General features: G+C 47.0%; 1 protein-coding gene across 1 annotated transcript; it reads left to right on the forward strand.

Moving 5' to 3' along the window:
- The first annotated feature begins 10048 nt into the window (after positions 1–10048).
- FAM32A (family with sequence similarity 32 member A) lies at positions 10049–15606 on the forward strand. Its single transcript, XM_007088333.3, has 4 exons — positions 10049–10169; positions 10292–10433; positions 14987–15040; positions 15344–15606. Exons 1-4 carry the CDS (start codon positions 10060–10062, stop codon positions 15410–15412), a joined length of 375 nt encoding a protein of 124 aa, XP_007088395.2. The 5' UTR covers positions 10049–10059; the 3' UTR covers positions 15413–15606.
- Positions 15607–15737: the final 131 nt, after the last annotated feature.

The following is a 15737-nucleotide window of genomic DNA, read 5'->3' on the forward strand; positions in this document are numbered from 1 at the left end:
CAGCCTGGGGGAGATCAAGTTACAACCCAGCTCTCTGGGCAACAGCCTGAGTATGTCCACGGCCACCAGGATGAGAAGGACTGTGTAGGAGGTCACAGAGCAGCAGAGCACGTCTGCCCCCACTGGGTGAGGCTGGGGGCATGGGACGCCTTCCAGAGACAGGCAGCCTGATGGAAAGACTGCAGGCACACCCCAGCTCAAATACTAGCTCTCCACCTACTAGTTAGTTGTGTGGCCTTGGACAAGTCACCTGACCTCTCTAAGCCTCGTTTGTAAGAGGGGAGATGTATCAGTACCTAACTCATAGAGTCATTCTGAAGATCTAATATCATTAATGCAATCAAAACAATTTCTTTTGACCATTGGTTAGAAGCCAGTTTTAGGCACTGGGAGCATAATTGGGTGACCAAGCTAAATGAGGTCCCAAGATGTGCTTGGAGATGATGATGATGATGATGATGATGATGATGTTATGGCTCAAGAAAAGTGATCCAAGGTGTAAGTTTGAGAAACAATTGGTTAAATAATACCAAAGAGACTTCTTTCTTTGCCGGACTTGTCAGAGCCCTTAGTATGCTAATAATCACCATGCATCCTCAATGGGTAAATACAAAGTAGCAGCTGCCAACCGTATTAGGACCCAGAATCCTCTTGGGCAGAACACCTGGGCGTCAAAAGCCCTTCGCCTGGTGCTCCATGCTCTTCTTTCTCTGGGTCTCACCTGTCTCTCCACTTTCTTCTCCTGCTCAGCCTTTTCTAGCTCCACAGCCCAGCCTCCCTGAACTGCTCTTGGATCTCCTCCCTCCAACCCCACCCCCCCCCACACTCTCCCTGGCCTGGACCATCACAGTTCTTCCTAGCGTCATCAACTCTCTTCGGTCCCAGTGTGTGAAGCCACCTGGTAGAATGGGACTATGATAAGGCTTTAAAGACCCCCTGAGGATGATTTTTTTTTAAAAAACCTGACAATATCAAGTGTTGACGAGGGTGTGGAACAACTGGAAGTCATTAATTGCTGGTGGTGATGCAAAATGGTACAGCCGCTCCAGAAAATGGAGAGCTTTCTTAGACATTAAACATGCCTTTACCCCATGATTCAGAAATCCCACTCCTGAGTAGTTACCCAAGGGAGATGAAAATCTACGGGCACACAAAACCTGTTCGTGCCCACAGCATGGAGAAAATACTTGCAAATCATATATCTGATAAGGGACTAGTCACCACAATATATAAAGAACACTAACAAGTCTACAATAAAAGGACAAATAGCCCAGATCAAAAAATGGGCAAAGATGGTTGGGGGTGGGGGTAGTAATAGATGGAACACAGAGGATTTTTACAGCAGTGAATCAACTCTGTATGATACTGTAATGGTGGACGTATGTCATTATACACTTGTTCACAACCATAGAATGTACAACACCCAGAGTGAAGCCTCGTGTACACTTTGGATGATATGATGTGTCACTGTAAGTTCATTGCTTGTAACGAGTGCACCACTCTGGTGGGGGATGTTCACAGTGGGGAGGCTGTTAATGTGCAGGGGCCAGGAGTATATGGGAAATACCTGTACCTTCTGCTCAATTTCATGGTGAACCTAAAACTGCTCTAAAAATAAAGTCTATTAAAACAAAACAAAACAGGTAAAGGATTTGGGCAGACATCTCTCCAAAGAAGATATACAAATGGCAAAGAAGATATAGAGTAAGCATGTGAAAAGATGCTGAACATCACTGGTCATTAGGGAAATGCAAATTAAAACCACAGTGAGATACTACTCACACGCACTAGGATGCCTGTAACGAAAAAGACAGACAATAGCACGTGTTGACCAGGATGTGGGGCTATGGGAACCCTCACACACTGCTGGTGGCAATGTGAAATGATGCAGCTGCTTTGGGAAACAGTTCAGCGATTCTTTAAGAAGTTAAACACAGAGTTACCACGTGACCCAGCAATTTTCATTCTGAGGTGGAGGGAAGTGAAGCTATATGTCCACATAAAAACTTGTGTGTGAACGTTCATCACAGCATTGTTCATAACAGCCCCCAAATGGAAACAACCCAAACGTGCATGAGCGGATGAATGGATAAAGAAATTGTGGTTCCTTCATACAGTGAAATATTACTCAGCCATAAAAAGGAACGAAGCACTGACACATGCTACTATGTGGATGAGCCTTGAAAACATCGTGCTAAGCGAAAGAAGCCAGACACAAAAAGGTCACTGTCATGTGTGACTCCACATGTATGAAACATTCGGACCTGGCAAATCCATGGAGACAGAGAGCAGATTAGTGGCTGCCAGGGACCAGGGGAGGGCGATGGGGAGTGACAGCTCAAGGTGGGGGGAGTTTCCTCCCGGGGTGATAAAAATGTTCTAGAATTAGATAGTGGTGATGGTTGCACAGCACTGTGACTGTAATAAATGCCACTGAATTGCCTACTTAGAAGGGTGGTTTTTATGGTATGTGAATTATATCTGTTTCTAAAAATATTTGTATATGAAGAGTGATGGCAACTCTGTTCGTAATTACCCAAAACTGGAAACAACACAAATATTCTTCACCTGGGAAATGGATAAAAAAAACCAAAACCTGGGGCCCGTCCATACAATAGACTCAGCCATAAAAAGGAATGAACTGTCGATATACACAAAATGAATGGACCTCAAATGCATCATGCTAGCTGAAAGATGCCAGATTCAAGAGGCTACCTGCTGGGTGATTCCATTTATATGACGTACTCAAAAGGACACAACTATAGGAACAGAAAACAGATCAATGGTTGCCAGGGGCTGCAGATGGGGGAACAAGTGAATCTTAGGGGTGATGAAATAGTTCTAGTATCTTGATTGTAGTTGTTGCTTACATGACTGTATTCGTTTGTCAAAACTCATAGAACCGTACACCAAAAAGGGTGAGATTTTTGCATGTAAATACATTTTTTTAAATGAGGACAATGACAAAACTAATTAGTAAAGACCTTGCTCCCCATGCCTCATGGTTGAAGTCCAGATTCCTATGCCTGACCCCATCAGACACTCTGTGATTTGGTTATATGGCCCCTCCATCAACAATTAGTTGTTGAGCACCTACTATGTTTTGGGTGCTCTCCTAGGTCCTGATAATACATCGGTGAACAAAAGCCGTGCTCTCACAGAGCTCACGTTCCAGTGGGCAAGCTACCAAATAAATATATGATCAGTTAGGAGTGCTAAGTTCCAGGAAGAAAAATAAAACAGGGCAGGGATAGAGAGATGAGGTTGGGCCAAAAAGATTGGGAAGGGAAAGCACCCCTGGTGACGTGATATTTGAGTAGTGACCCAAGGGAAGTGAGGGGATAGTGAGTGGGAAGAGAGTCGCTGGTGGTGGGGAGAGCGAGTGCAAAGGCCCTGAGGCTGGAGTAAGTTTGACACAGTTGGAGGAGAGCGAGAAGGCTGGTGTTGTGCAGGAGCTCAGCAAGCATTAATTACAACTAACAGGCTGCCTCTCTGACACCCAGCTCCAATGATGGGATTTTTTTTTTCTTTTTTGCGTTTCCAAGAAGTCATTTCTCATGGTATAAGTAAATTAATTCTATCTTTGTATGGATAAATTCCATCTTCATCACGATAAATAAGATGCAACAATCCCCCCCTTGCCATATGGGATGTAGAACTCAGAATCATAACGCCAGTACTGAGTTTCAATAACCAGATCAAAATGGCAATGAGATATCACTGCCAGGATGGCTATTATCAAAAAAGAGCAAAAGGTAATAAATGTTAGTGAAGAGGTAGAGAAATGTCAACCCCGCGCACCATGGGTGTGGGAATACAAAATGGTGCCTCCACCATCGAAAACAGTATGGAGGTGTCTCAAAAACGTAAACCTAGGGGCACCTGGGTGGCTCAGTTTGTTAGAGCATCTGGCTCTTGATTTCAGCTCAAGTCATGATCTCACACTCATGAGTTCATACTGGACATGGAGCCTGCTTAGGATTCTCTCTCTCTCCCTCTGCCCCTCTCCCCAACTTGCGGATGTGCTCACTCGCTCTCTCTCTCTCTCTCAAACAAAACATAGGGGTGCCTGGGTGGCTTAGTCAGTTGAGCATCTGACTCTTGATTTCAGCTCAGCTCGTGATCTCACAGTTCGTGAGATCGAGCCCCACATCAGGCTCTACACCGACGTCAAGGAGCCTGCTTGGGATTCTGTTTCCCTCTCTCTCTACCCCTCCTCCACTTGTGGTTCCGAAATAAGTAAATCAATAAATGTTAAAAATAGAACCATCATATGATCCAGCATACGTCCAAAAGAATTCAAATCCGGATCTCAAAGAGACAACACTCCCATGTTCATTGCAGCATTATTCACAATAGCCAAGATATGGAAACAATCTAAATGTCCGTTGATGGATGAAAAGAGAAAGAAAATGTGGTGTGCACGTACAATGGGATATTATTCAGCCTTATAAAGAAGGAAACTCTGCAGTATGTAACAACTTGGATGGCCTCTGAGTGCATTTGCTCAGTGAACTAAGCCAATCACAGAAAGACAAATCACAGAAAGATTTATGGGTTGTTTCCTGTTTGGGGCTACTATGAGTAAAACCTATTCCGCTTATGTGAGGAGAACGTATAATGGTGGTTTACAGCAGCTGAGGGGAAGGTTAAGTGTCAGTTGGTTAAGTGTCCGACTCTTTATCTCAGCTCAGGTCTTGATCTCAGGACCATGACCCCTCCTTGGGTTCCGTGCTGGATGTGAAACCTACTTAAAAGAAAATTGTAAAAAATCTCATGTTAAGCGCTCTTACTACAATAAAATAAAGTAAAAACAAAAACGTAACTACCATATGACCCAGCACTGGCACTCTTGGGCAATCGCAGAGAAATGAAAACTTACGTTCACACAAAAACCTGTAACGGACGTTTTACTCATAGTAGCCCCAAACAGGAAACAGCCCATAAATCTTTCAACAGGCGAACGGTTAAACAAACTGGTCCATCCATTCCATGGAACACTACTTAGCAATGAAAGGGGTACATGTGACAACTCAGAGGAATCTCTGGGGAGTTATGCTCAGTGGTTGGGGAAAAAGCCAATCCTAAAATGTTACATACTGGCTGGTTCCATTTCCATAGCATTCTTAAAATGACTAAATTATAGAAATGAGAACAGGTTGCTGGTTGCCAGGGTGCAGGGATGGGGTGGAGGGAGGTGGGTGTGGCCATACGCAAGTGCATCAGGACCGATCTTTATGATGATGGACTGCTCGTATCTTGCCTGTAGCAGTGTCAATATCCTGGTTGTGACATTGCCCTAGGGTTTTATAAGATGTCACCATCGAGGGAAACTGGAAAAGGGTACACGGGATCGCTCTGTATTATTTCCCTGTTGTTGTTGTTGTTGTTGTTGTTGTTGTTTTTAACTTTTGTTGTGGAAAATACACATAGCATAACACTGACCATTTGGACCGTTTTTAAGCGCACGACTCAGTGGTATGAAATACATTCACATTGTTATGCAGCCGTCACTACCCTCTGTCTCCACAACACTTTTCGTGTTGTAGAACTGAAAGCCTGTCCCCGTTAAACAAGTCCCCATTCTCTCCTCCCCCCAGTCCCTGGAACCCACCAACTTACTTCCTGTTTCTGAGAATTTGCCTGTTCTAGAAACCTCATGTAAATGGAATCATACACTATGTGTCCTTTTGTGTCTGGCTTCTTTCACTCGGCGTGAGGTCTTCAGGGTTCATCCATTGTAGCAGGTGTCGGATTTTCTTTCCTTTTTAAGACTAACTAATATCCCATTGTGTGGATAGATCACATTTTGTTTATTCATTCATCCGGTCGATGGACACTTGGGGTCTTTCCACCTGTTGGCTGTTTGTGGAGAATGCTGCTATGAACATGGATATATACTTGCAATAATGTTCTTTTTTCTGTGTCAGGATCCTACGTTACACGTCGTCATGATATCTCCTTAGGCTCCTGATCTTCAGTCCGTTTTGTTTTATCTGGTTTTAGGTTTTTGGTCTTTTTTTTTTTTTTTCTTAATGGCATTGATAGTCCTAAAGAGTACCAGTCAGGTACTTTGTAGAATGCCCTTCATTTTGATTTGTCTGGCATTTTCTCGTGAATGGACTGGATTTATGGGTTCAGGAAAGACCTCAGAGGTGAGGTGATGCCCTCATCACCTCTTCATCACATCAGACCTGGAGTTACTTGATAGCTACAAGACATTATCGACAATGTTGACCTTGATCCTTTGGGGCAAGGCGGTGTTTGCCATGTTTTTCCTTCCTCGATAACTGTTTTCCCTTTCCATAATCTGTTCTTTGGAAACAAAGAGTCTTTTAAAGAAATGCTCCTTCCCAGGGTCCTTGATGGCACATAGGGGGATGTTGGGTGATAAAGCACAGACATTACCAACGTAGAGTTGATTTTTCCAGTGATTTCAGTGAGTTATACTCTGTGCATGAAAATGTTTGGAAAACCTTAACTGATTTATTGTATTTCCTGTGTATATATACACAGGAGTAGCATAAAATAAAAATCTCTATGTATTTAAATCTCAAGACTCTTTATTTTTTTTAATGTGTATTTATTTTTGAGAGAGAGAGAATGGGAGAGGGACAGAGACAGAGGGAGACACAGAATCCGAAGCAGCCTCCAGGCTCCAAGCTGTCAGCACAGAGCCTGATGCGGGGCTCGAGCCCACGAGCCGCGAGATTATGACCTGAGCTGAAGTAGGACACTTAACTGACTGAGCCACCCAGGTACCCCTCAAGACTCTTTAAATGGATACAAAATAAGAGTTTTTTTTAAGTGAGCAAAAGCACCGTATCATAGTTTATTTGGAACAATTACCCCTTAGAACATAAATTATCAATGGGGGCAATATCTCTCCTAAGGTGGTAAAATTGGTTCCGGGGGAGGGGTGGGGAAGGGATGAAAGAACCTTAGATATTTCGATGGCTCCTGGCCCTCCAAAGCTCAATCCTCCCCGACAAAAACGTATTCACTGGCATTTAACTTCTCTCATTAAATTAAGTTAAATTAAACTAAAGTCTCTTTAGGGGATGATAATGAAAAAAAAAAAAAAAGGTTGAGAAGTGCTGTCGTCGAAGTTTATAAAATAGTGACACATCTTACAGTGGATGACCTCATGCTATGGTGACAAAAGCAAGGATGGAGCACCCAGCATAGGTTGGATTACAGTTTGTGCCTCAGTCTCCCAACCTGTAAAATCAGGATGGTTTGTGTAACAGGGTGGCCGTGGAAGCAAATGAGATGATCCATGTAAATCCACGTAAAGTATTAGCTGTGGTTATCAGCCCCTGCCGCCGCCGCGCAGCAGCAGCCCCAGTTTATAAAAGAGGAAAGTGAAAGTTAAAGAGATCAAGCCACTTCCTGCAGGGCACACAGCCTTGGAAGTGCCAGAGAGGAACTTCAAAGCTCCTAGGTTGCCTGGGGCAGAACAGACCTCCCCAGCGGAGTCTGTCCTATTCTTCCCTGGGGAGCTCATCCGGTCAAGGATGGCCCCACCAGCAAGCTTACCCCGTCTGGACGCCCTCATCCAATTCCTGAACACCGAAGATGCCTACAGCTGGAGAATTGGGCAGTCGCTTGCTGCCCCCTGCAGGCAGAACTGGAAATGGCAGGCACCGTGCCCTCCTTTGGCCTGATGGGGGCGGAGGCGAGGGGGTGGGGAACGCTTGCTTCTCCCTCCTCCATGCTCCCTCAAAAGTCCTTGGCACAAGTTGGGCAGTAGCAGTCTAAATGAAAATGCACAAATCTACATAATCTTGAACCCAGTGACTCCACTGCTACGGATTCAGGCCACTTGCAAAAGTGAGCTAAGATTTGTGGGCACGTTAGATGGGCTTTGATTAGGGAGGGGCGTCACTCAGCCACAGGTCACCCAGCCTTTGACGAAGGTGAGTGGAGGTGACTGGGGCCTTGCAAAGAGCTTCAAGACATTTTGCTAGATGACAAACTGAAGACAGACATAAAAAGACATCGTGCAGATGCACAGATGTGGGCATACACACTTTTGTGCTGAAAAATATAAAAATGAAATTGTTAATCATTTTGGAAAGAGGTGGGAAGAGAAGTTTCTACTTTTTTGCTTTCTTTCTTCTTTTAACTTTTTCTGTATTGTGTGGTTTTCTCACATGGGACATGGGCATGCATATATATGTTTAATGTCAGCAGAGGATTATGGGACATTTGGAGTTTCTTCTCTGTTCCCCTCGGTGTTTAACTCCACATACAAAAGCAGTCACAACAGTTTGATTGGGGGGGGGGGGTCAGCGATAAAGCGACTTCAGAATAAAATCCTATTTTATTTTTAACATTCCAGATAATAAGAGACTGGAAATAGAGAAATCAAAATAATAACAGACATTATTTCTGGATGGGAGTGATTACTGTCTTCTCTGGGCTTCTCAGTACTTTTCCAATTACATATTCTGCAAATAACGTTTGCATAGCTTTTGCAATCAAATACAAATAAATAGATGCACAACATTGTGAATGCATTTAATGCCAGTGAGTTGCACAACTTGAAGTGGTTACAATGTGGGCTGAGATGCTTCCCTGAGCCACCCAGGCGCCCCTTGTTTTGTTTTTTAAAGGTGTGTAGGTCGCAGCTAAAGCAGATGAGAGACTGTTCTTTCCAAATCAAGTTCTGGACCTTTTATACCCCCCAAAAGGAAGAATCTCAAACACATTATGCTCCTTGAAAGGACCCTAGCTCATGGGGCGCTTGGGTGGCTGAGTCGGTTGGGTGTCCAACTTCAGCTCAGGTCATGAGTTCATAGTTCAGGTCATGGGTTCGAGTCCTGCACTGGGCTCTCCGCTGACAACCTGGAGCCTGCTTCAGATTTTGATTCTCCCTCTCTTTCTTCCCCTCACTCGCTAGGATTCTGTGTCTCAAAAATAAATGTCAAAAAAATTTTTTAATTAAAAAAAGAAAGAACTCTAGCTCAAAAGAATGTATACAGTAGAATTCCATGTACATAAAGCTTTTACAAAATATAAATCTAATCTATAGTGAGAGAAAACCGACTTGGAGTTGCCTGGGGAGAACGATGGGGGGGGGGGGTGGATTAACTGGGAAGGAGAAGAAAGAACTTTGTAGGAATGGAGTGTTCTAGATCTTGATTGTGGAGGTGATTACATAGGTGTGTAAATGTGATGATATTCATCAAAGAGCACAATTAAAATGAGTGCATTTTACTGATTATAAATGATACCTCAATAGAATACATTTTATTTGTTTTTATTTATTTATTTATTTTTAAAGTAGGCTCCACGCCTAAAGTGGGGCTTGAAGTCACCACCCTAGGATTAAGAGTTGCATACTAGGGGCGCCTGGGTGGCTCAGTCAGTGAAGCATCTGACTCTTGATTTTGGCTCAGGTCACCATCTGGGGGTTGGTGGGATCAAACCTCGCTATCAGCACAGAGCCTGCTTGGGATTCTCTTTCTCTCTCTCTCCTCTGTGTCCCTCCCCCAATCATGTTCACACGTGCACTCTCTCTCAAAATAAATAAATAAACTTAAAAAAAAAAAAAAAAGTCGCATGCTCCACCGACTGAGCCAGGAGCCCCAATAGACTACATTTAATTTTTTGTTTTTTCAAATGCCATTGACACGTATTTCACAGAATGATACCATCGCCCCAAAACTTAAAAACTTGTAAGTACTGATTAGGTTTACAAAACTAGGTTATCTATTAAACTTTCAAAATACAGCAATAAAAGGGAACAGAACCCCAAGTGCACGCAAAACAATCAAGAGACCAGTGTATCTTAGGAAACGGGGTTCCGTCAAACCGGCTTCGCAGATCAAGGAGGCCCCAGGCCGGAAAAACCGGAATTGGGCTTGAAAGCCGGAAGTGTGGCAGAAGACCGGATGCAAAGGACGAGGTCGCTCCAGACCTTCCCGGCCCCACCCACAACTGAAAAGTGTGGCCCAGCTCTAGACGCCGAGAGCGCACGCGCACCTCCTAGCTCAGCCAATCAAGACGAAGTGAGGCGGGCGTTCGGGAGGAAATAGCGTTCTCAAACAGGAAATGTGGCAGTTTACCTACGGAATCGCAGACGGTGTCATGGCGGCCTACGAGCAGGTTCAAAAGGGGCCCCTGAAACTGAAAGGCGTCGCAGAGCTCGGCGTCACCAAGCGGTGAGTGTCCAAGAGTACCGCGAAAGGCTGTCTTCTGTCCCCTTAACCGTCTTCTAGAGTTCCAGAGCTCTTGCCCCGCGATCCGCCCTTACCTCCTCTCCCCCGCGCTTCTCCCCTCCCAGGAAAAAGAAAAAGAAGGACAAAGACAAAGCGAAACTCCTGGAAGCAATGGGAACGAGCAAAAAGAACGAGGAGGAGAAGCGGCGTGGCCTGGACAAGCGAACCCCGGCCCAGGCAGCCTTCGAGAAGATGCAAGAGAAGCGGGTAAGGCGGATGGGGAAGCTGGGGATGCCCCGCGCAGCGGGTCTGGGCCTCCCGAGGTGGATGCAGAGACAGGGCCTGACGACTCGAAATTGGGGTCAGCCCGGGACGCTCGAAGGGGTGGCGAGCGGTCAGAGAGGCGTTAATTCCGGGAAGAAGATGCTACGTGGAGGAGGAGGAGTCCGCGCTGGGGGAGCTCCGGGGACGGGAAGCACCTCTGGCCAGAGTGGATGGCAGAGGAGAAAGCTAGAGCTGGCGTTGAAAGGAGGCCAGAGCTGGGGACCGAATTTGGATTCCAGCGCAGCCTTTCATTTGTCTAGTGACACTGGGCTAATAACTCATTTTCTCTCTGCCTCAGTTCACTTATCTGGAGGGGTCAGGGTAGTGCTGTCGCCTAAAAGGTGTGGGAACTTTAAATGAAGTCATGCAGGTAAAGCGTTTGGCACTTGGTTTGTCCCAAGTCAGTGTTCAGCTGACGTTAGCTGTTGATATTAAATGGTCATGCCTCCTGCTCTAAATTTCCAGGAAGTCTGTTACTTTGATGACTTTGTTTGGCAGGTTATTTTTTTTTTTAATTCTTTTATATATATTTTAAAAGTTTATTTATTTTGAGGGGCGCCTGGTGGCTCAGTCGGTTAAGCGTCCGACTTCAGCTCAGGTCATGATCTCGCGGTTTGTGAGTTCCAGCCCCACCTCGGGCTCTGTGTTGACAGCTCAGAGCCTGGAGCCTGCTTCCGGTTCTGTGTCTCCCCTTCTCTCTCTCTGCCCCTCTCCTGCTCGTGCTCTGTCTCGCTCTGTTTCTCAGTAATAAATGAACATTAAAAAAAAAAAAGTTTATTTATTTTGAGAGAGAGAGAAGGGGGAGGAGCAGAGAAAGGGCGAGAGAGCGAAAATTCCAAGCAGGCTCTGCACTGTCAGCACAGAGCCCGATGCGAGGCCCAAACTCAAGAATTGTGAGATTGTGACTTGAGCTGAAACTAAGAGCCAGAAGCTTAACCCACTGAGCCACTTAGGCACTGCAATAAATCACTTAGCTTAATATTAAACACAGTAAATTTGGACGGTAGGGGGTAGGAGATGTTAGCAGAGGATAGATAAGCTCAGCCTGGTATCTGGGGGAAGGGAATAATCAGTCTAGGTTGGTGGTTCTCAATGGGGTGCCATTTTGTATCCCACCTCCACCCTTACGACATTTGGCAATGTTCGAAGACCTTTTCGTTTGATAAAACTTGCTATGTTGGCAGGGGTGGGGGTAGTGCTACTGGCATCTAGTGGGATGAGGCCAGGGATGCTGGTCAGTGTCCTACAGTGACCAAGATAGAACCCCCTGCAACAAAAAAAGTGATGTGGCCCCAAATATCAAGTGTCCATGCTGAGAAACCCTAACCCTGGTCTGGGGTGTTTGGTCCAGTAACATCAGGAAGAGTGAACTCATTACTCTCAGGCCTAATTGAGTCATTAAAAAAAAAAAAAAAAATGGTGAGACACACTGGCTTTGGCAAGACCAACCTGGGTTCCATTGTGTCTCTACCGCTTCTTGGTGGTGGTGTAGCTCTGGGCAGGTCGGTTAACCTCCCACACCTCATTTTCTTCATCTGTAAAGTGGGGCTGCAGTCCTTACCTAACGGGTTTGTGGTGAGGGTTTAACAAGCGAATGCACTTAATTTCCTTCCCTGAGGTTATAGTCACAGGTTAGGCTGGGTGTTACTCCTCTTGGGAGAGGGGTAACCATCAGGCTATATATATACATATATATACATATATATACATACATATATATATATATATATACATACATATACATACATTTATACATATATATATATATATCCATCAGGCTGTATATATATATATACATATATATATATATATATATATATATATATATATATGCACGCCCCAGAGTTGGACAGTAGTACTGGAAGCCATAGAAGTTATAAGGTTTGGGATGGATTTTGGAGCGAGAACAGCAGGATTAGTTGATGGACTGGGTGTGGGCTGGGAAAGAATGAGGGATGACCACGATTTTTGGTAGGAGTTGCTGGGTAAGTGAAAGTGCTATTTACCGCAGTAAGAAGGACAGCAGGCTCTAAAGCAGCTTTCTTTCTTCCTTTTCTTTTTTTTTTTTTTTTAATTTTTTTTAATGTTTGTTTATTTCTGAGAGAGACAGAGACAGAATGCAAGTGGGTCAGGGGCAGAGAGAGAGGGAGACACAGAATCCGAAGCAGGCTCCAGGCTCCGAGCTGTCAGCACAGAGTCCGACGCGGGGCTTGAATTCGCAAGCGGTGAGATCATGACCTGAGCCGAAGTCCGACGCTCAACCGACTGAGCCACCCAGGCGCCCCTAAAGCAGCTTTCTAAAGCGGGGCAACCAGACCTTGGTTTTAGAGAGGTTATGTTTGAGGGCCTGTTAGAAATTCAAATGGAGAATTCTCGTGGACAGTGTGATACCTGAATCTGCAGTTTGGAGGAGAGGTCTGGGCCTCCCCTGAACGTTCTGGAATTGCTGTGAGGAGACCCTCTGACTGGATGAGATCCTCCGAGGAGAGACAGTGACAGAGAAGAGGTCTAGAATCTGAAGTTGTAAAGGATCCCTCACGAGAAGGAGGAAAACCGGGAGAGGGTGTCCTTAGGAGCTCAGTGGAGAAAGTGATCAACAGTGTCATTTGCTGCCAAGAGGTCTTGTAGGGTGACTACCGAGAGCCCGGAGTCGGTGGCATTTGGAATGTGGAGGAAGAGAGGCTGACGAGAGGGGATCCAAGGGAGGGTAGGGAAAGGCAGAGGTGGAGACAAGATGCAGAAATAACTCTTGGAAGATCTAGCAAGAGGACCAGAGAAACAAGCACGTAGCTGGAAGGTGGTGGAAGGTCAAGGGGACGTTTTTGGTGCTGGTGTTGAAAACCGGAAGTGCTGCTGTGGATCTGGTTTGAACCAGGGGAGAGAAGGGAGAAGGTGTGGGCGGAGGCAGGTGGAGGGGGGAAACGCGGAATCCCTTGTGGGCGAGTGTCCCTTGAAGCACAGCGGGCATGAAGGCTGGACAGCTCTTGGAAGTCCCAGCCTGAAGGAGGGGTAGGGCTTGGCATCTCCAGCCCCATCACCCATTGTGCATGCTGCTCCCCCTTTTCTCTGGGAAGTGGGGGTGGTGACAGCCCACAAGGCACCCTGTGAACTTGGTGCATGGAGTGGGGAGAGGGAGTGGGGAGAGGCGCTCCGCCGAGCGCCTGGCACTGATGTCAGCTGCCCACGTCAGCGCGGCCTCTCGTGAGGAGGCACAGCCCTCACGTGGGCTCACACGGTAAGAAGAGGCAGGGAAGGAAAGGGAGGGGCAGCCAGGTGGTGGGTGACGGGGATCATCTCCTGTGGGCTGACTCGGCTCGGCTGGGGCTGGAGGCCCAGCGGGACCGGAACAGCCAAGATAGCTAGCCTCACCATCACGTGTCTGGCGCCTCCTTGCTCCTCCCTCCGCGCGTGTCGTCTCATCTTCCGGGTCCTTTCTTTCCAGTAAGGTCATCAGACTTCCTGTGTGGTGGTTGACTTCCAAGAACGCAAAGCAAAGGCGGCCGGCTCTTACAGCTTTGGCCCAGCACTGGCACTGCGTTCTGTTAAGTAAACTGAGTCACAGGGCCAGCCCAGAGTCATGGTGACGGAGAACTGCACTAGGGCACCACGACCAGGCAGCACGGTTCACAGGGGGACTACCAGAGTCGGCCACAGTCACCCGGTCAGTATGTGTAGAGCCAGGTGCGGCCCCGGGTGTGTCTGGCTGTGCATCCCATGCTCTAGACTCTTCCTAGGTAGCATCGGGGATTAGGAAGGGGGGGGGTGGGGCACGATACGTATTCTGCAGTCATGATTGTCAAGGTGCTCTGGATCTTGTAGCCCCCCTGGCACTGTGTCACCAACATCTGTTCCCTTGAGCTCCTGTTACGTGTTGGGCTCTTTATCTTCCCCATTTTTCTTTTTTTAAGTTTATTTTTTTTTTTATTTTTGAGACAGAGGGTGTGCACGCGCAAGCAGGGGAGGGGCAGAGAGAGAGAGGGAGAGAGAATCTCAAGCCGGCTTCGAGTGACAGCTCGGAACCCCACATGAGGCTCCCTCTCATGAGCTGTGAGATCATGACCTGAGCCAGAATCGAGAGTCGGACGCTCAACCGACTGAGCCCCCCAGGTGCCCCTACGCTTCCCATTTTTCATCCTTCTTCAAACCCCATCCGAGACTTTCTTTTCCTGCCAAATGGGAATGCCTGCCAGTGACTGCCCTTGCCCAGGGCTGCAGGAAGCACACCTACAGCTCCCAGCGGAGTCGACTCGAGTCAGTGCTAGTACATTGCTTGACACTGACCGAAGGGCAGCTGACCTGGGTTCCTGGTGGGATATGCTGTGGCCGGGCATCCCCGTTGGGCCAGCCTGAGGAGAGGTGAGGGAGGGGCGAGATGTACGCCCGAGACCTCCAGCCATTCCAGAGCCAAGCTGGCGGGGGCTTCTGTCTTCCGCCCCACGCAGGCCTGGGCTGTGTCAAGTGTGTGAACTCAACCTCCGTGTCTCTCCTCTCTCCAGCAAATGGAAAGGATCCTGAAGAAAGCATCCAAAACCCACAAGCAGAGAGTGGAGGTAAGTCACGTGCCCAGGGGGAAAGACCCCAGGCTCTGTGGGGTCCCGGCTGGGCCCAGAGGTTAGGAGCCTGGCAGAGGGAGCCATTGGAGTGTTGGGCGGGGGGGGGGGGTTTGCCCAACAGAAGCGACGCCTCCCCGGGTCATGTAAGGATGAGCCCAGGGTTCAGGGCCGGGTGGCTTTGAGGGGAGGGGCTCAGCAAGGAGAGGCAGGATGTGGAAAAGCGGGAGTGGGCAGTGTCCCGCAACCCTGGCGCCCTGCCCGAGACTCTGCTGATGTGGGTTTTCTCCTCGGCTTTCCCAGGATTTCAACAGACACCTGGACACCCTCACGGAGCACTATGACATTCCCAAAGTCAGCTGGACCAAGTAGCCTCCCCACCCAGGGTATGGAGTGGCACCAAGGGGAAATGGAAGGCGGAATCGGGGCTCTGTTTGGTGCCTTTGGTGTTTTCTAAGAACATTCTTTTACACACACCCTTGTGTCTTCTGCTGAGACAAGTGCTTTCCAAAGCAGTATGTCCTCTTTCTGGAACCCGATTAAAGTAAGACTGTCCTTTTACTCTATCTTGGTTTCTCAGTAGAAGATCAAATTTTTTTAGTTCGGACTAGAGATTTTTAAAAGTTTATCCAGAGATTGAGGCTATTTCCGTGTGTCACAGAAAAGGGTCTTTGCCCCCAAACTGCATCTAACTCTG

This window comes from Panthera tigris, chromosome A2, assembly GCF_018350195.1.
Source record: "Panthera tigris isolate Pti1 chromosome A2, P.tigris_Pti1_mat1.1, whole genome shotgun sequence".
Lineage (NCBI taxonomy): Eukaryota > Metazoa > Chordata > Mammalia > Carnivora > Felidae > Panthera > Panthera tigris.

Bases quoted from the DNA above. Each gene is read 5' to 3' on its own strand.
- FAM32A (XM_007088333.3), top strand. From the start codon at position 10,060: ATGTGGCAGTTTACCTACGGAATCGCAGACGGTGTCATGGCGGCCTAC. The intron at 10,434-14,986 runs GTAAGGCGGATG...TCCTCTCTCCAG, and splicing joins AGAAGATGCAAGAGAAGCGG to CAAATGGAAAGGATCCTGAA. The intron at 15,041-15,343 runs GTAAGTCACGTG...CGGCTTTCCCAG, and splicing joins CCCACAAGCAGAGAGTGGAG to GATTTCAACAGACACCTGGA.